The sequence below is a fragment of the Hypoxylon fragiforme genome (genome assembly GCF_022984875.1).
Source record: "Hypoxylon fragiforme strain CBS 206.31 chromosome Unknown GGS25scaffold_9, whole genome shotgun sequence".
Lineage (NCBI taxonomy): Eukaryota > Fungi > Ascomycota > Sordariomycetes > Xylariales > Hypoxylaceae > Hypoxylon > Hypoxylon fragiforme.
In genome coordinates this window covers 1,576,360-1,594,504 of record NW_026054764.1, presented here as the reverse complement: position 1 = coordinate 1,594,504, position 18,145 = coordinate 1,576,360, and the positions used below count along the sequence as shown (strand labels likewise).

Below are 18,145 nucleotides of genomic sequence, written 5' to 3'. Positions count from 1 at the left end.
TCGTTAAAGATGTTCGCAATACATTAACGAGATTATACATGTAGCCCTGGAGGTGCCGAGTTACACTTACATAGTACATAACTTGGGTCTGCTCAAACTTGAAGCTTCAATGTTATATCATGGTTTGTAATAATCAAAACTTGAACCTTTTTACTGTTGGCTACCAAAGTGGAGAGTTATCCCGGGTATTTACAAAAGTATATGGATGTTCAGAGCACTTTCCACACCCAACAACGAAGTTTGCTGACCTACCCCACCATTGGTACAGCTTTGGGCTTAGGGTTAAGGGAATACCGACGTCAGATCTTAAAGTAGGATCCAAATCCAACCAAATCCACTATTGATTTGGAAATCGCCACCATATGATTGGATTGTGCTGACTTGTAATAGCGATAGGTACATAGAAGGTAAGTACGGTCCAACAACGATAAGTGCAATACCAACATGTCCAATATATTTACCTGTGTGCAACGTTGCTGAATTATTCTCAGAGTCAATTTCTTTATCTCTTACGACTACCTAATTCTTTCAGTTAACTATTCAAGGCCAGCTCGTTAGACCTCTAAGCGCCATCATCATTAATGAGTATTGCCAATTCGCTCTCTCGCTACGGTATATACTTTATTCTTACTACCATCATTCGCTAATATCAATCTTGCCGTTCAATCACCAAAAATGAGCCGCATAGCGGTGAAGCAGTTCAACCTGGTTCGAGGTGCTATCGGTGTAGCATCACGGCGAGTGACCAGCAAATGGCCAACTAATACAATCAAGACGAGACACTACAGCTGGAGACAACCAATAGGAATTCAGACATGTCTTCTGCAAACTCGCCATCTTAGCACACAGTCACCTACACCTGATGGCAAGGAGGAAGAGGGGCAAACAGGAACATATAGTGAAGCTGATCACGAACATGCTGTCATATCTACTTTTGATCTTTTCTCTATCGGCATTGGCCCTTCCTCATCTCACACAGTTGGACCTATGCGTGCTAGCGGCATCTTCATAACCGATCTGGTTGAGGCCGGCTTACTGGATAAAGTGCACAAAATACGCATCTCCATCTACGGAAGTCTTGCGCTCACGGGCGAAGGGCAGTACGTTCTCATCCATGATTATCCAAATACAACTAGACTGCATCGGTGGGGCGCATTTACTGACTCGATATCTTTGATAGCATGACTCCCTCTGCGCTATTGTTGGGTCTTGAGGGAGCTAATGTAGAGTCTGTTGACACTTCCTACGTGCCCACTCGCTTTGCGCAGATTAAAAAAGACAAGAAACTCTTCTTGGGCCATGGACTACCCTTTGGCGAAGGCAGAGAAATCGACTTTGACTACGACAATGACTTCAAATGGGAATGGGGTAAGAAACTGCCCTTGCACAGCAATGGGATGCGTTTCATGGTATTCGACCACGAAGGCATGATGCTGGCAACCAACGACTTCTTCAGCGTCGGTGGCGGTTTCGTGGTCAACGGTGCATTATCCACTGCTGCCACGGCTGCTTCAGAGAAGCAAGCACTGGAAAGCGCCTCGGTCGCGGCCAATGAGTTACAAGCAGAGGGAGGCGGCGGGCATCCCGCTGATTTGGCTGAGAATTTGTTTTATAAAGAAATAAGACGAGCTGATGCGGCGGGGGATCGCAGGACTGGTTCCGAGATTAGACCCCAAGATGCAGACCTCGCGGAAGGGTCGATCGCTGGGCCTGAAACTGGTCCAAAAGAAGTTTCTAACCGCCCAGATGCGTCTGCAGTACCAGAGAATGCGACTGCTAGGACTGATACTGCCTCCCAACAACCTCGTTATCCATTCCGTGACGCAAATAGTCTTTTAGCGCTTTGTAACAAGCATAATCTGACTATCGCGCAATTGGTGTACGAGAACGAGAAGAGCCATGGCTATAGCGATGAAGAGATCTTTGGGAAGGTAATGCGCATCTGGGAGGTCATGGACGATAGTATACTGGAAGGTGTTCAGGCGCCCCTCGACGCGACTCTGCCAGGCTCACTTAAGTTACACAGGCGAGCGCCAGCTTTATATAAGCGGTTAACGAGGGGCCTCTATCCCTCTCATACTGAGTCTCCCGGAACTGCCAATCAGCAACCGCAGTTATCTTCTCCCACGAGTGATAATAGCGAGAGCAATGTGTCGGCAGCTGACACAGCCATAGCCGAGTTGCCCAAATCACTGACGACATTATCGACCCGGCAAAAGTTTAGCAAACGTGGTCCTCCACGAATACATGGATCCCTCTACCATCCTCTAATGCCGTCACCTCCACGTCGCACCACCTTCCCAGCCATGGACTATTTGACAGTATACGCAATTGCTGTCAACGAGACAAATGCGGCAGGTGGACGAATTGTGACTGCACCAACGAACGGCGCTGCAGGCATAATTCCAGCGGTACTCAAGTACACGATCGAATTCATCAGCGATGACCCCGAGCGTGATATTATGACGTTCCTTCTAACAGCATCAGCCATTGGCATGTTGTATAAGCGTGGAGCCACCATCTCGGCAGCCGAAGGGGGATGCATGGCAGAAGTCGGCGTGGCCTGCTCCATGGCAGCCGGTGCCTTTGCAGCGTGTATGGGTGCTCGACCGGAAACCATCGAACAGGCGGCAGAAATTGGCATCGAGCACAATTTGGGTCTAACCTGCGATCCCATCGGTGGTCTTGTCCAAGCACCGTGCATCGAGCGCAATGCCCTCGGCGCCGTCAAAGCTATCTCGAGCGCGAACCTAGCCCTCAGTAGTGAAGCTGGCACACAAAAGGTCAGGCTCGACGACGCGATCCGCGCTATGAGACTCACGGCTCAGGGTATGCGCAACGAGTTCAAGGAGACGAGCCTCAGTGGTTTGGCTACTAGCGTGCCGCTGAACATACCCGTCAGTGTGCCGGACTGCTAAGTTTGGGTTGTTTTTGGTGTGCTTCCTTGCCGAAGATAGGAGTCTCCCGGAGATAAGGGTATTCTGGGTTTTGCTGAGAACATTTGTTTACAACTATGGAGCATAAAAGAGGAAAGAAAAATATAGACTGGGGCTAGGGGGCTTAGATGCTGTAGATGCCTGCCCTATGATTTCGGGATGGTGTTGTACGAGGCGTCGGCTTAGATATAGTTTCACATGGGAGTCTGGATAAAGCGCCGTGTTTGGTTTTACGTTGTTTTAATGATGCATACCTAGGTACTGACCTATGGAGATACATAGAATAGCGACGAGCAATTAGTTCCTTTAGATACTGTAGAAAAAAAGGCAACTTACCCGGGTGCGTACCTGCATACCTACAGTACCTCGTACCTGACTAATAAAGAGTGCCCCTGAATAGATCCGTCTGGCCCAAGGCAGTATAATCAGGGGCACGGGCTTCAGCTGTCTGCCTTGCCCATCTACTTACATAACTAGTACTAGGCTAGGGGCAGGGTCGTAGTTGGTTTAGTGTGGCATTATCGATTCCCTGGCCAGGTAGGTACATAGGGTACGAGCTATTTGACTAACCTAGTAGTTAGTTAACTACATCGTAAATTTTATGCGTGTTGGTTTTATGGGTGAAATAACCCCCTTTTTTTCTTCGGCCTGGGTTTGTGGTATTGGGTTTGCTTTTATGTATCTTCTTTTTTTTTTTGGATTTACTTGCTTCCAAGTCTGGTACATAGCTGTGATGTGATGTGGTGTGTCTGTTCTGCGGGCTTTTGTACATCCGTCGGATGGACGAGAGATCAAATACCTAGGTAGGTATGACAAATTTGATTAACTCTGGGTTTAGAAATTCTGAGAAGATTTAATAATAAACGAGCTGGGCCAGGCTATGTATGTATGCCATGTTATGTTAGCTGGCTGGCTGGCTGGCTGGCTGGCTGGTATATTCAACGCCGTGGTAAGGGGGAAAGACCTGTCGTCGCAACTTCCTTAGGGGTAAGTATGCGGCGCGTAAAGTTACTCTAGCCTAGCACTATATATAATCCTATTCCCGTGATAGGAGAAAAGGGTTCTGTCCGTTCCAGCGTATCTTATATAGGTATCAAACTTTGAAAGGCATACATAGGTAATGATGCTTTAATTGTTTCTGTTGTTTCTTCCAAGTGAGATTGCGTCTAGTGTATAGTAATTTGGGATGGCTACTTGGCCACCGTTGGATCCTGTTGTCGGTTTGTGTTAGTCTTAATAGGTAGGTAGGTCTAAGGTGTTCGAGTTCTAATATAGGTATACACCATACGGAGTATATTTCAAGCCTGTGTCGGGGCTTATGTCATGTTAGGTTAGGTCAGTAGGAGGATAGGTAGGTAGGCCATGCATATATACGTGGGCTTTGTTCCATTCAGCGAGGGCCTCTTCGGCTGAGCTTTCCTTGGAGTTGGTGGTACTTTGGAGGTTCTTGATGAAATCTAACGTGAAGTATCGGTCGGTCATAGACTGTGTTGCTCGGAGGATCAAAAGATAGGTAGGTATGGACGCTTTACTTAGTCAGATACCCAATAACCCGACAAATACGAGGTTTCCCCCCCTTTGTGGTTGATATGTGTTCTTTACGCGTAGAAAGCTCTCGGCGTTGGGGTTGGTTCTTTTTCGTTTCCTCACGATTTGATCTATCACGTCTGGTATTGGCATCTATGTAGGTAGAGCGATTCAACGTATTTGAAATTCTCAAGGGTCAAATGCCATCATTTGAAAGAGCGGTCCAGGCCGGCTTGAGTTTGTACAGAAATTGCCGGATAGGGGTAAAATCGGTGGGCGATACTTGCGTCCCTACCAACAGCCATGGGTGTGAGACCAGCAGTATCCATAGGGAGTCGACGACTAGGTTCACTGTGGCTTAATGACCCATCAGACTTTGCCAATTCCTTCTTCCGCATAGGGGTCCGGAGGCTGGCTATGGAGTACAGATCAGCCCCAACCTATTCGTACCCTTTTGGATGTAGTTGTCAACTCTATTTATCTTGGCGAGAATGCAAGCTTCTGGGTCTTGCACATGAACCACGCCATTCCTACTCCGACTCCAGCTTAGTAAATTACTTGTCATGTATGTGCATAAGAATGCCTCATAGGTAGAAAGAAGAGTCCTTTCCAAGATGATAGCACCGGTTTCTAGAAGCTATGTACATAGCAGCTTTAGTTCGATAGTCGGGATTTCGGGCTTAGCCACTCGAGTAGCACTACCAACTCTATCCACAATCGGGGTATTCCTGATAGCCGTCGATCCCACGAGTGCCAGATTTGGCGGCGGCATCGTCCCATTCTGCATGCTTAGGACAGTTCCAACGCTGCCCCATGCATTGTTCGAAAGGCATATGGACTTGCTTTTCAAGGGCAACCAGGGAGCCCCATGAAGAGGAGCGAGAATAATGCCGTTTTGCTCGTGGAGAAACCAAGCTCTTGGGAGCGGGTCAGGGGTCCCCGGGGCCAGGCGGGTGGACGGCTTGGAAGGGACCCATGGTACTAGGTAGTCTAGAACTTGTCGAGGACTTGAGGATGGTATTTATTCATGCATGATCTTGAAATTCGCTGTCAATGTCTCGGCATTTTTAGATGCCCAAGTTGCAAATTCCGTCAGCGTGCCTGTGCTTCAAACCCGTTCTCGTCTTCTTCGTATGAATGAACACAAAGTCCGAGTATGGGGTCTCGCTCAGTCATGGAAAGGCAGTGCATACATACAGACATACCATGCCACGTATTGAATTGCAGAAGGAGTTCAATGTTATGCGGGATGTCCCGGATAGCCTCATGGATTTACGCTTGTGTATAGATAGTAGGAAGTAGTAGTCTTAGTGTTGTTGACAAGAACAGAACGTATGTTTTTTTTGGGATAATTCTGTGCATGGCAGCTACGGAAGTGCAAAAGGCGGAGGACACAGCCTCAAATATACCTCAGCTGAGCAGCCTGAGCTACTAGGTACCTAGCCTAACTAACCCTAGGCTACTAGACTACCTAGTAGGTACAGTACCCTACATACATACATAGTACATACATCATGCAGTTGTCACTGTCAGTGATGATGTAGTAGATTTCAAGTTATCAAACAAACTACTGTTACTAGCGGGGAGTTAAAAAGATAGTACATCTATAGTCCGGTATTTATCAATTCCGAATCTTTGATTCCGTTCCATTGGCTAATCACCACTAACCACCACTAACCACCACTAACTACCCTAACTATGTACATGTAATGCGAGATGCCGGTACCTGAGAAGTAGGGTCGGTCCACTTTACTCTTTCTAGTTTGGATCTTAACCTATTTTTAATAATTTTGATGAGAGGTGCATTTGGGTGCATTTTATGAAACTACTCCCAAGTTTTATGCAAAAGCCTTCAATATTACATAACCCTCCAGGGCGATCTCGGATTACTACACGTGTACGTAGAGGCTGTTCTTAGCGTGTGGCTGTATCTTTGTGTGCACATGGCATTCCACGATTCTGAAACGACTTGCTTTAACGTTTAAGATAAAAGAATTCGGATGAAAATAAGACTTCGGATAAAAAAGAAGGTATCGATTAACCCAGGACCTATAGGCCAGCATACTATGCAGGAATGGATCTGTAAATCACGTGCCCCCCCCTTAGCTTACATATCCTACTATGCAAGAGAGAGCTAACCCCGGTCTTCTCTCCTCAACTTGTTGTTTGACTTGTTTCGTCTCATTCTACTTAGTTATAGTAACTGTTATACCGCACTACCTATCCGCACTTAGTGTATCCACTAGACCACGAAGGTAAGGCATATTGAACATCACAATACGCGGACCTTCGTACAAGCTCGGATAACACCTGCGATATACGAAGCATTAATCACTCTCCAAGTTCGTCATTGCCTACAACCTCTAGAACAGTGGCAGAGCATTGGTCAACCCCACAACATCGGACGAAAGACCCAGCTGTCCACATATCGCAGCCCTATGATTTTCCCCGTCGAGAGTTTAGACTCTTTAGAGCCATCTCGTCAGGGGTTGGCTCGGTGATCATCGGGTCGACATACTATGTACGAAGTGCTATGTCAGTATCATACCCTACCTATGTAGGTTAGAACTTCACTACGGCATGAATGACTAGTTAGCTAGTCGGGAATACTCAATCTCGTAAATCTCGCTCATTTTCAAGTAAGGTCAAGTTTACAGTACATCGGAACTTCCACTAATGACTATGCAGCCGGTCGATCAGGAATGCTTGACCTTCCAAGGCTTCCTTCTAACGGGATACGCGGGATACGCGGATGCAAAATGTGATGAGGTATAAAGTCTAGCATATGGCCGCCATGCCTAAGCTATCAATCACTTTCTCTACCACCCTCTTCACGATAAACCTCCTCGCCGAATACTCACAATGGTTTCTCGTGTCTTCCTCGTTAGCGGCTTAACTGCCGTCGCCGCAGCAGCTCAATCACAAATACCAGTTGTCTCCTTGGCCGACGGAGCCAAGTGTGGCTGCACTCAGCTTTCGGCAACGTACGGCAACCTCACGCTCTTTGATAACTCTACAGATTACAGCACCGAGATAATCAATTTCTGGGATATACGATCCGACTTGAGTCCCCACTGCATTTTCCAGCCGGAGACAGCAGCTCAAGTGGCCGATGCTGTCAAGATATTCTCATCCTGTGGCACTCAATTCGCCATTCGTGGAGGTGGCCATATGAATGTAAGACCGATATTTGACTGAAGACGACTGAAGATGAATTCTTATTAACCACTTGGCTATTAGTATCCTGGCGCAAATAACATCAATGGCGGCGTTTTACTCACGCTCAACGGATTAGCCGAAACTAAAGTTGACGAGAAGGCCTCTACGATCGAAGTCGGACCGGGTTGCAAGTGGGTGGATGTGTATGGTGCACTTGCTCCGTACGGGCTATACACCATCGGTGGCCGTATGAAGACCATTGGCGTACCAGGATTATCGCTCATTGGAGGATTCCACTACTTGATTAACAAGTATGGCTACACCATGGACAATATCCTGGGCTACGAAGTCGTCTTAGGAAATGGTACCCAGGTCACCGCTAACGCCAAATCGAACCCCGAACTTTTCTGGTCACTGAAAGGAGGAGCAAACAACTTCGGAGTTGTCACCAAGTTCTTGTTCAAGGCCTACCACATCCCGCAAGTCAGCACCTCCATACATATCTACAACGAATCCGCCATAACCGACTTCATACAAGCAACGGTGGATCTTAACAATAACAACGGTCCGGAGATTGGTGCCGGTGCTTTCATCACCATAAGTTACAACGCCACAACCAAGGCCGTTTCTGCCACATTCTTTGGCGTCCAAGAGGGCACAGAATCACCACCGTCTCGATTTGCCGGCTTTGCCAAGATTCCCTCCGTGTCCACCATCCACAACGTGACTACACCGAAGCAATGGCACTCCCAGCTTGAGACTCCCAATCAGATGTTCCGGTACGTTCATAATTAAACCTGGTCGTTTATAAATGGGTTACTAACATACTTGTGCAGTATCCAATTCGGACATCACACCATGAAGCCCGACGCAAAGCAAGTAAACCGCATCTACCAGGGCTGGAAGAAGGCAGTCGATAGCCTCAGTGACGTTCAAGGGCTCCAACCAACCCTCGCTCTCAACATCATGCCCAAGAGCTCCATGAGCGTAGCCAAGCACAATGGTATTGGCAACACTTGGGGTCTGGATGATTGCGACAACCTGCTGAGTTCGTCTCCCCCCTTTCCAAATCTAACCCAAGGACAAACTCGCTAACTTCTTTTTTTTTTACTTGTAGTTTGGCAATTTGCTACTGGCTGGGCTAACGCTGACGATGACCTACGCGTGACCAACTGGGCCAAGTCGCTTTTGGAGTACTGGCACGAGGACACCAAGGCCAGGGGCCTCGCCTCTGAATTCTTATACATGGGCGACTCTGGCGAATTCCAGGACCCTTTCTCTAGCTACCCCGTTGCCAATGTTAATCGCCTGTTGAAGGCTCGCGCCAACTACGACCCTCTGGGTGTCTTTTCTCGCCTGAACTGGGGTGGATTCAAGCTTCCTGCTTAAGCGATTCTTGTGGTGGTAAATATATGCGCGAGTGTCTTCGCATGTATAGGTGCCTACCAACCTACTTTATATATATTCTTATCTGCCTTGGGGCCAAATACCTAGTATGAATAACGATCGATACATTCTTGATAGAAAACCTTCCCCCGTTGCAATTCCTTTTAACATAGACTACTTACTACCTATTTAATACACATGTCTTCTGTGATGTGGATAGGTGGGTTTCGGTTGATTTTGTCTCTATGTAGGTGTATTGTGTTGCTCATTGTAAGAGATAGGTACCTCCAGGGCTACCTAGAAAATTATTTCTGTGGCCAGCGACAGCTGAGTTCGTAAACCATGGTATCGGTCATGGTCTCATCCCCGCCCCCCTTCTTGCGGCTCTGCTTTCCCCGTGCCACACACAGCCCCTGGATTAGGCTGCCAGGGTTACATATTATGTAACATAGGACTTACACATGTATGTAAGTAGGCATGTAGTTTATCTCTACCGCTGAAATCACGTCCTAAAGTGCTTACCACCTCCCCAGAATCTATGAATCTCGCTAGATTCGTGAATCTCCGGTAGACCAAGTCTTCCAGTTCATTTACGCGCATCTTTTGGTGTTCTCATAAAAGAACAAAACCAACAAAGCCGCCGCAGAGTCTTGAAGCCCACTGAGTACCTCAAACGAGGATTCATGTACTTTTGGTCTGACAGGCTCGGCTTGGCTACCTGCTGTGCTGGTGCAACTTTGAAGAATTGGATACTACCTTAGTACTTGATTCGTTCCTACGCCACCACCAACAGCCAGTCGCTTATTTATCATTACGACTGTTATTTGCAGCGTGTGGCTATTTACTAACTAACTAAGCTACTTACTTACTTACGCCTGCGACCTCTATCAACGTCTGGAGTTCAGAAAAAAACAGAAAGGAGATAAAATACTATAAACCCTAAGCGCGAATATAGGGTTTCAAAACAGTGAACGATCAGCTACTCGCACAAGTCCTACCTAGGCACCTACCTACCTGGCTTCCTACATCCCCCACCATGACCAGCCTCCCCCTCAAACCCCTCAAACCCTCCTCCTCTACCACCGCCACCTCATCGCCGCCCGCCTCCGAATACGACGAGTGCCTCTCGCCCACCGGAGAACAAGACCCGTTCCTTGCGCCCTCCGAACGACAACACAACAACCACAACCCCAACGAAGGCGATGAAATAGATATCGAGCGCCAACAACAACAGCAACAACAACAACCACCAGCCTACGAACCACCTACCTCCACCACAACAACACCAACACCAACACAAGAAGAAGGGGCAGGGGGAGCAAAGCTAACGCTGCTCGGCAAGACGGTCGCGGCGGTGATCTTCTGCCTGGGCGCGGCGGTCGCGCTGACGGCTTTCCTGGCGTTTTTGAAATTGGTGGTGTGGGTGTGGCGGAAGATGGGGCTGATTTGAATTTTTTTCAGAATTTTTTTTTGAGGGGGGGGGGGGTGGGGGGGGGGGGGGGGGGGTTTGATTGCTTTTAGGAGCGAGGAGGAGGAGGATGAGGGGGGGATAAGGGGATAGTTAGAAGTGCTTTGGGGTGAGGGTTTGGTAGGGCTAAAAGGGAGATTAGGAGGGTAGGTAGGTACTGTATATGTGTTAAGAAGAAGTCGTCCGCTTTGATTGTTCGCGGATATCCGGTGTGTATACCTGCCTGGCGGGTGGTAGCTAATACATCAGGCTACTTACATCTAAGAAGGAGTTCCTTTTGTCTGTCAACGATGTGGTTTGATTGAATCTATATCTTCTTCATCCCATGAACATTATTACCAGCTCGCCGGCTCTAATCGTGTACATGTATGTAAAAGCCATTTAAATATCATGACAATAGGTTCATGTTGTGTAAGTACATAACTAGAAGCCAAGTTTTGGCCGCGTAGCTATCGTGACTGTGATTGAGTAAGGTTTTCTTGGCGTTCTTGGGTTGCTTCTTCCCCCTGACTTGTTCAGTTAGTGTCATGCAACATGATGCAAGTAAGTACCTACCCTGCGCGTCTATCGCTGATCAACATTTGGGATGAATGCACCTGCAACTTGGCAAATCGTTGCCGAGTTCAAGATGAGCGGCATGGCTTGGCTAGAACGTTCCTGGCGTCATAAAAACAGGGGTGTTGAGTTTGTTATCTATCCGGCATTCCGCATGCCATTCGATCGATCACGATAATGTAGGCTAGGTAGTAGACTAGGTACTACGGGCTTCGGCAGGTATCTCGTGATTCTTATTATTATATGCGTAAGTTTAATGTTTGAAACGTACATGCATTACCATTAGTTACCTCCCTACCAAACCTAGGTAGGTACCTACATACATAGCAGGCCATTACTTTTATACCTCCTACCAACCCAACCCACTTTTCTTTCTCTATTATAATTTCTATTTTTCAAGCTTTAACACTCGACGAAGGCTTTCCTCCCTCTCCGTTCTCACGGAGGCTCTGCAAGCCTGTCTTGTGTTCGTGGTGCTCTCTGGATAGCGTCCGTTGGCTGATGAACGGACTTATCAGAACCCCCACACCTGAAATGACCGCGTACATAATATACATGTCACGCAAACTGTTCCAATAAGCTGTGCGAGCTATCTCGCCTTGAACGCCTTGTAAAGAGGCCACGAGACCAACGTTGCCGCCGGCGCTTCCACCTGAGAGTTGTCCTGCTAGCTCTGGGCCGAGTTGAGCTAGAAGCGTTGGATATTGCTTGTCCATGCCATTCTGGAACACTACACCACCGATTACCACAGAGATGGAAGTGGACAGTTGGCGGACAAAGCCGAACGTGGAAGTCACTGCGGCGATGTCGCGGGGCTCGACGGAAGTTTGCAACGCTATGAGAGGCGACTGGAAATTAGGCCCGACACCGATACCGGCGATGATTTGATATATGATGATCTTGGCCCAATGTGCTTCGGCGCCGAGGTCGATGAATAAGCCGTATCCAAGCGTCATGAATACCATTCCAAAAATAATAGCCGGTAGATATTTGCCCGTCTTCTTCATAAAGAAGCCTGATGCGACCGACATGAAGGAAAGCGAGAGGACATATGGCAATATGTAAACACCTGAGAGTAGAGAGGAAGAAGCCAAGACCGCTTGGAAGTATAGCGGCAGGTAGTAACTTCCGGAGATGAAGACGACGCCGTGGGCAAAGCAGATCCCGAAGGTGGATATGTTTTTGCCGAATTTAAATAACCGAAGCGGGATAACCGGATACTTGGCATACCATTTCTCGACGGCGATGAAAAGGCCGATGGTGACCAGGCCGAATACAATAAGACATATCGTCGGTGCCGAATTCCAGGGGTAGGTAACACCACCGAACTCGAGGCCGAATAAGAACATGAGTGTACCGCCGATGATAAGGAGACTACCTAGCCAATCAATGGCGACCAAGCCCTCCCGAACCGGTGTACGAGGGTTGTGCAACTTGAGCACGAACAAAAGCACCGCGAACCCCACACCACTAATAGGCAAGTTCACGTAAAAGCACCAACGCCAAGTAGCTTTAGTGGTGAAGACGCCGCCAAGGACAGGCCCGATGGCCGAGGCGACAGCCCACACCATGCCGAAAAAGGCGTAGTACATGCCCCGCTTGCGCATAGAGAATAAGTCACCGACACAGATGTTGACGAGGACGATAATGCCACCGCCGCCAATGCCCTGGATGGCGCGGGCTGCTATCAACATGCCGATGCTAACACTCAGTGCGCACAGCAGCGAGCCAATCCAGAAGATGGCGACGGCAGCCAAGAGAATGGGTTTTCGTCCCCAGATATCACTGATCTTGCCCCAACTAGGGACAGTGGCGCTGTTTGCTAGCAGATAGGCCGCGCCGATCCAGGTGTAGCCGGCCGGGGACTGGAACTGTTCCGTGATGGTGGGGATAGCGGTTGCGATGATAGTGACGTCAAGGGCGGCGAGGAAGAGCGCCGAACAGAGCGCGAGAACGACCAAGGTCGTCTCTAGCTTCGTACGTCCTTTCTCAGGGTCCATGTTCGTCACGGCAGCCTCCGCCACCGCCGGGGCAGGGTTGTTAGGCAGACTGTTGGGTTGGTCGTTTGTAGCGGGGATGGGCGGAACACTTTCATTCTCTTGGCTGCTCTCGTCTTGTGCGGTGCTCGTCGAGGAGCTTCGGCGTGTATTGTGGCTAGCTGGCTTTGTTCCCTGCTCTAGGTCGCCGAGTTTCTCGTCATCGTGGACGTTTAAGGTGGCGGCCTCATGGTCCGACATCGTCCACTTTGGGACGAAGAAATTGTCGCCTTACAGAGGCGGGTTTCGCGGGGTAATATTAGCTGGGTTAATGGTACCAAATAACCTATGTTAACTTATGTTGATGAAGAGTGGTTGAAAGAAAGAGTGAGAGAAGTTTGGAAAGAGAAAAGAAATTATTCACAACAAAAATATTTGACGAGCTCAGGAGCTATTGTATCGGTTACGATGTACGCTAAGTGGGCTGGGATTTTTTGTAGTGCGTTTTATCGACACTACGGAGTGCGTTGTGGGTACTGTACAGGACTACTGTATGGTACATATGTCAGGTATTAGTGGTGATCCGTGTATTATAGAACAGGGGTAGTATAATGGCGGACACTCCTAAGAACTTGACCAGCTCGGAGTTACGAGTTGACTAATACACTAGATATTTGGATATCCGAGTATGTTATGTTCGAAGACATGTAACTCCGTGTATCAGATCAGTGAAAAGATGATACATGTATGCATGTAACCACGGAAATGCTGGAAGTGTTCGTAGAGTGACCACACCACATATGCAATAATACCTTGCATACGATATTGTGAATGAAAGAGGCGGTCGGCCAGGGTGCACCCCTTTTACGTACAAAATAACGCCATCATAGTGAAGTTCTAGGCATTAGTGTCTCCTAGGTTCGGAGGAAGAACTGTGCGAAGAGGCGAGAAATACATAACTAGGTGAGAAAGATGTATTGAAAAGGAACAAAACAGCGAATCAGAAAATAGTTAAAGGGATTTTCTTTTTGGATGAAGCGGAGTTTATTATAAAACCGAGAATGCGGTTAAATATGGGACGGACGAAAAGAAGCTCTTCTCTACACTACACTAGCATTGGCCAATAGAAAAATCAGAATGCTGGTCGGCAGCTGGTTGATTGGTGAAGGGCTCGGGTCAAAGCGGGTCGTGCAGGATCTGATAAACTGCGAGTGATCCATCGATGAGAAAAGAAACTCCAATTTTTGTTGAGCTTATTTGATTTTTGGTACTCCATCTAAGTTCTAACCTTGTACCTCCCTAGTTAGGGTAGGGTAAGTTGTAACTACATAGTAACCTTGGTCAGAACTTGAGAGGTTCAGATGAAAGAATAAGGTTATCATTATTGGTTTATCTAACTATTTTGGCGCCTGTCTATCTATCTTGGCCACACTTCCACAATGTTCAACATTGAACTTACCTAACCTAAGGTACCCCCTATATACCTTATACATGATGTACTAGGTAATATTCAAACAACTTCACCTCCTAGACCAACGGCGTCTTCTTCCACATATCGATAAAGTGGCTAAAGCGATCCTTTACAGGCGCCTTCTTCTTATAATCCCGCATCGTCTCAAGCTGCAAATACATGAGCGCATGAAAGAGCACCCAGTATGCCTGATCCTCTTCCGCGTCTTCGAGCCAGTATACCAAATGCGTCTTGCCCTGAGCGGGCTCTCTAATCCCGTGCAAAGTCCGGACGATAAAGCGGGCGTAGAAGTGGTTGACTTCCCACTCTTTCCGATCCGGCCCTGCATCTTCGGCCCAGCTGGCAATGCTGTCACTGCTTTTCGCACCAACCAGCCCACGGACAGCCGCCCACTCCCCCACGGGCAGGTCCCAGCTCGTGTCGAGGTAGTTGTCTGCGAACTCGACGAAGGCGCCAAGAAAGGCCGGGTGCTTGAACAGCCCCTGGGCCCGCTGCGTGGCTAGCTGGCCATCCCCGAGCCCAAATATCGGCGCTAGCTCCCCGGATGCTGCCTCCAGGTGTGGAAGCTTCTGCTTGTAGATGCCCCGGATCTCGTTCTTTGTCTCTTCCGGGTCGTCCATCTGCGGGTAGATTGCGTTTTTGGTCTTGTTCAGCCACTACAAAGACGGGAGGTTAGTAATCGGCGTTCGGTGAAGAAAGAAGCTAGCTCTTTGGGTAGGTAGGCAGGTAGGCTAGAGATAGGGGGGTATCGGTCCCCCGCCATTCTACTCACGTTGGTGTACTGGGCACCGCGGGTTTCTCTGTTCGATGGGGAGCTCATTGTTGCAAGGATTTGTTTGTATGTAAGTGTTCAAGTATGTCTGTCTGTCTGTCTGTATGTATGGGCAATATGGACTTAACTTTCACAGACTTCGAACTCCAAAGCTCATATGAGAGATCACATTATATCATCAGAGTATCCTTTGTTGTCTCGAGCTGCGAATTCTCGACAATGCCCAAACAAAGTGGTTTAGTTCTATTTATTAACTGTTAAAGATATTTTTACTTCTTTAGTCTCTTACTCGACTTGAGCTCTTTATTCAAGCTCTGCTAGACAGACAACGGGGTTCTCGAACTTTTATAACTTCACTACCTAGTATGCTAATTACCCAACAATCATAGATGGAGATTAATAAGGAAACGTACCTATATACATGTTTCTCGTATACTAGGAATATATATCCAGTGAATGACGAAGCCCGATAATATTCATTGTCCCTATATACCTAATTTACCGCCTAACCTAGGTACTTCGTCTTGAATGAGATACTAATTGGAATTTTCTAGCCAAGCTCTACGAATTATTAAGCTAAGAATTTTGCACAGCCGGAGATTCTACGTCTACGGCTTGATCATCGCCCTCCACTTGATGATCGTCTTTAGCTTGGCTAGTCTCCTCAACTTATTTATCGTCAACTACGTAGGGATCTATGTCTTTGCCGCATCATCTTCAACTTCCTTTTTCTTATCATTCTCATTTGCCGTTGCATCTGTCTTGGCCTCGGTGTCGTCCTGCTGGGCCTCATCCTCGTCCTCATCCTCGTCCGTGGCTATGGTGTTCTGTGCAGGAGACAAATCCCAGAATTTCAGGAGACCCAGCCCAGACCATTGGGATTGGGCACTAGTCGTTGTTTTCTTGGGCGTTTTGCCCTTCTTCGGAGGCTTCTTGGCGTCGTAGTCTTTCTTAGCCGCGGTATCTGGCTTGGTCTTCTTACATGTAGTCTTTTTCTTGGGCTTTGCGTTGAGCTTGAAGGGGAAACCTGTGATCGGAAATAAGATCCAGAGCAATAAGAGCCCCATTGAAGACCACACGCATGTGCTTGAGCCGCAAGTTCCTTCATCTTCCTTTACTTCCTCTACTGCAGCGTCCGTCTTGGCCCCTCCACCGGTTTTTTTGGCCTTTTTCGTTGGTCGTGGTGGCCCACGCCCAAGACCAAAGAACCTCAAGCCGGCCCACGTGCGTTGCTCACTTTTGCCGCCTTTCTTGGATGATTCTTCCCTCTTCCTCTTTCCGTCTGCGGTCAGGGTCTTAGACATCTCGCCGTAGGCTTCCTCTACGATTGTGTGAGCAGTGTCATTTGCAATCGCTTCGGAGACCTCGTCAGTGAGTTCCGGGATGTCACTTCCTCCATACTTTTCCTTAACGTACTGCTCTTGCTCCCAAAGCAGCTTACAGTACAGAAGATACATGGCTACCCATCGGTCAGAGTCATTCCACACGCCGTAGAACCTATTATCGCGCCCGAACGATTGGGCGTATGCGGCTTGTTGGGTTTCGAAGTCATCGCGCGATTCAGCGGTGCCGTTTTCAATATGGCTTCGGTTGTTCAACAGCCTGTAAATGAACCAACAAATGTAATCCAACTGTCCCCATTGGCTCTTGTCCGCTTCTTCTTTACCAGCATAGGGGGGGATTTGCTCGGGAAACCGATTAAGCATGCTCAGCGCCATTGCCACTCTATCCCACGACTCAAGAAGCGCCCATGGCTCAGTGTCGAGGTACTGGGTTCTGAATTCTGACCAGGCTTTCGCGTATGCGGGACTGTCGTAGAAGTACGCAAAGTCTTCCAGCGTCCATTGCACATCTTTAAACGTCTGGGACGATATGGTAAGGTCTGTGAATCCGTAGAGACAGAAGTATGTGGAGGCGTCACCTCCGTCGATGGCCTCCTTCATTTTCTCCTTCAAAGGTTTAAGGAAGGCGGCGGAGTTCTTTGATAGGGTAGGAGGCTCCATTACGGCAGTTTCCGTTTCCTTCTCCATTGCGATAATGTGATATTTGTTCGATACTTGATACTGGATTGCCGGGTTTATCTATCTGATAGTTGTGCTAGAATCCGCCAACCGGGTATATTTAGAACTTGCGAGTTGCGATGAGATATGGGGAAACAAGCCTAGAAAGAGCTAGCATACGCGAGCTATGTATAAAAAATTGAACCCCCAACGTCAAAAGAAACTAAGATGGTGTTTTGGAACAGCATATTCCTTTACTGTGTTTCTTTTCTACGAGAGTTAATGGAACAATAATGTTATTGTTCGTAACCACCAGGTGCGCACCATACACGAAAACACGAAACACAAACGATGAGTTGGGAACTCGATAGGGAACGTTCACATGAAGGGAATTCTGGTAAAGCTTCTGACAACTGGAGAGTGTATTGGGGCCATGTACTGTTATGATACGAACATGACGTTCATATGGCTGTCAATGAAATGCAAGGGGGGTCACGGGGGATCGCGAGCTACAAGTGTCAGTGAGAGATTTGGTAGCCCTTGAAGGAGTTATATAGGCACCTACCTAAGGTTAGATACCAGTGTACGGATGAGACCTGCTTATATACGTCATCATGATAGTTGGGTAAGCACCGTCTTCCTCAGAGCTACTAGATACTTACCATACATACCAGAGTGGATAGAGACGTTTCCTTCTGTACTGGATTCGTAGGATAGTATCTTATTCCAATGTGCATCAATAGGGAGGGGGACTTTCGTTCAAATATCTCCAGAGCACATCGAGAACCATCAAAGGCCAGCGTCAAAATGATGGTAGATGCATAAAGGGACTCGCAGAGAACAAAGGGTCCTTGTATATATTGGCTATCCCCATCATATATACGTCCATAGCTCC

At 47.8% G+C, this 18,145-nt stretch overlaps 7 protein-coding genes across 7 annotated transcripts; 4 read left to right on the top strand and 3 right to left on the bottom strand.

Annotated features, from left to right (window-relative positions):
* The first annotated feature begins 305 nt into the window (after nucleotides 1–305).
* GGS25DRAFT_453169 (serine dehydratase alpha chain-domain-containing protein) lies at nucleotides 306–2,989 on the top strand. The gene is made up of 4 exons (XM_049258863.1): nucleotides 306–311; nucleotides 391–396; nucleotides 533–1,100; nucleotides 1,181–2,989. The coding sequence occupies exons 3-4, from the start codon at nucleotides 676–678 to the stop codon at nucleotides 2,916–2,918; spliced, it is 2,163 nt and encodes a 720-aa protein (XP_049113153.1). The 5' UTR covers nucleotides 306–311; nucleotides 391–396; nucleotides 533–675; the 3' UTR covers nucleotides 2,919–2,989.
* Nucleotides 2,990–6,406: 3,417 nt separating this feature from the next.
* Nucleotides 6,407–7,202, top strand: GGS25DRAFT_453086 (uncharacterized protein). Its single transcript, XM_049258860.1, has 3 exons — nucleotides 6,407–6,718; nucleotides 6,789–7,102; nucleotides 7,152–7,202. The coding sequence occupies exons 1-2, from the start codon at nucleotides 6,585–6,587 to the stop codon at nucleotides 7,027–7,029; spliced, it is 375 nt and encodes a 124-aa protein (XP_049113152.1). The 5' UTR covers nucleotides 6,407–6,584; the 3' UTR covers nucleotides 7,030–7,102; nucleotides 7,152–7,202.
* Nucleotides 7,203–9,591, top strand: GGS25DRAFT_453087 (FAD-binding domain-containing protein). Its single transcript, XM_049258861.1, has 6 exons — nucleotides 7,203–7,640; nucleotides 7,704–8,401; nucleotides 8,459–8,670; nucleotides 8,740–9,228; nucleotides 9,290–9,475; nucleotides 9,542–9,591. Exons 1-4 carry the CDS (start codon nucleotides 7,326–7,328, stop codon nucleotides 9,009–9,011), a joined length of 1,497 nt encoding a protein of 498 aa, XP_049113151.1. The 5' UTR covers nucleotides 7,203–7,325; the 3' UTR covers nucleotides 9,012–9,228; nucleotides 9,290–9,475; nucleotides 9,542–9,591.
* On the top strand, nucleotides 9,592–10,482 carry GGS25DRAFT_453056 (uncharacterized protein). Its single transcript, XM_049258859.1, has one exon. It carries the CDS (start codon nucleotides 10,045–10,047, stop codon nucleotides 10,456–10,458), a length of 414 nt encoding a protein of 137 aa, XP_049113150.1. The 5' UTR covers nucleotides 9,592–10,044; the 3' UTR covers nucleotides 10,459–10,482.
* Nucleotides 10,483–11,236: 754 nt separating this feature from the next.
* On the bottom strand, nucleotides 11,237–14,005 carry GGS25DRAFT_507498 (MFS general substrate transporter). The gene has a single exon (XM_049262390.1). The coding sequence runs from the start codon at nucleotides 13,266–13,268 to the stop codon at nucleotides 11,427–11,429; it is 1,842 nt and encodes a 613-aa protein (XP_049113149.1). The 5' UTR covers nucleotides 13,269–14,005; the 3' UTR covers nucleotides 11,237–11,426.
* A 253-nt stretch (nucleotides 14,006–14,258) lies between these two features.
* On the bottom strand, nucleotides 14,259–15,670 carry GGS25DRAFT_507496 (uncharacterized protein). Its single transcript, XM_049262389.1, has 2 exons — nucleotides 15,387–15,670; nucleotides 14,259–15,332 (listed from the first exon to the last, which is right to left on the bottom strand). Exon 2 carries the CDS (start codon nucleotides 15,096–15,098, stop codon nucleotides 14,535–14,537), a length of 564 nt encoding a protein of 187 aa, XP_049113148.1. The 5' UTR covers nucleotides 15,099–15,332; nucleotides 15,387–15,670; the 3' UTR covers nucleotides 14,259–14,534.
* A 275-nt stretch (nucleotides 15,671–15,945) lies between these two features.
* On the bottom strand, nucleotides 15,946–17,280 carry GGS25DRAFT_525525 (uncharacterized protein; the record flags this gene model as incomplete). The annotated part of the gene is made up of 1 exon (XM_049264812.1): nucleotides 15,946–17,280. One exon carries the CDS (start codon nucleotides 17,278–17,280, stop codon nucleotides 15,946–15,948), a length of 1,335 nt encoding a protein of 444 aa, XP_049113147.1.
* Nucleotides 17,281–18,145: the final 865 nt, after the last annotated feature.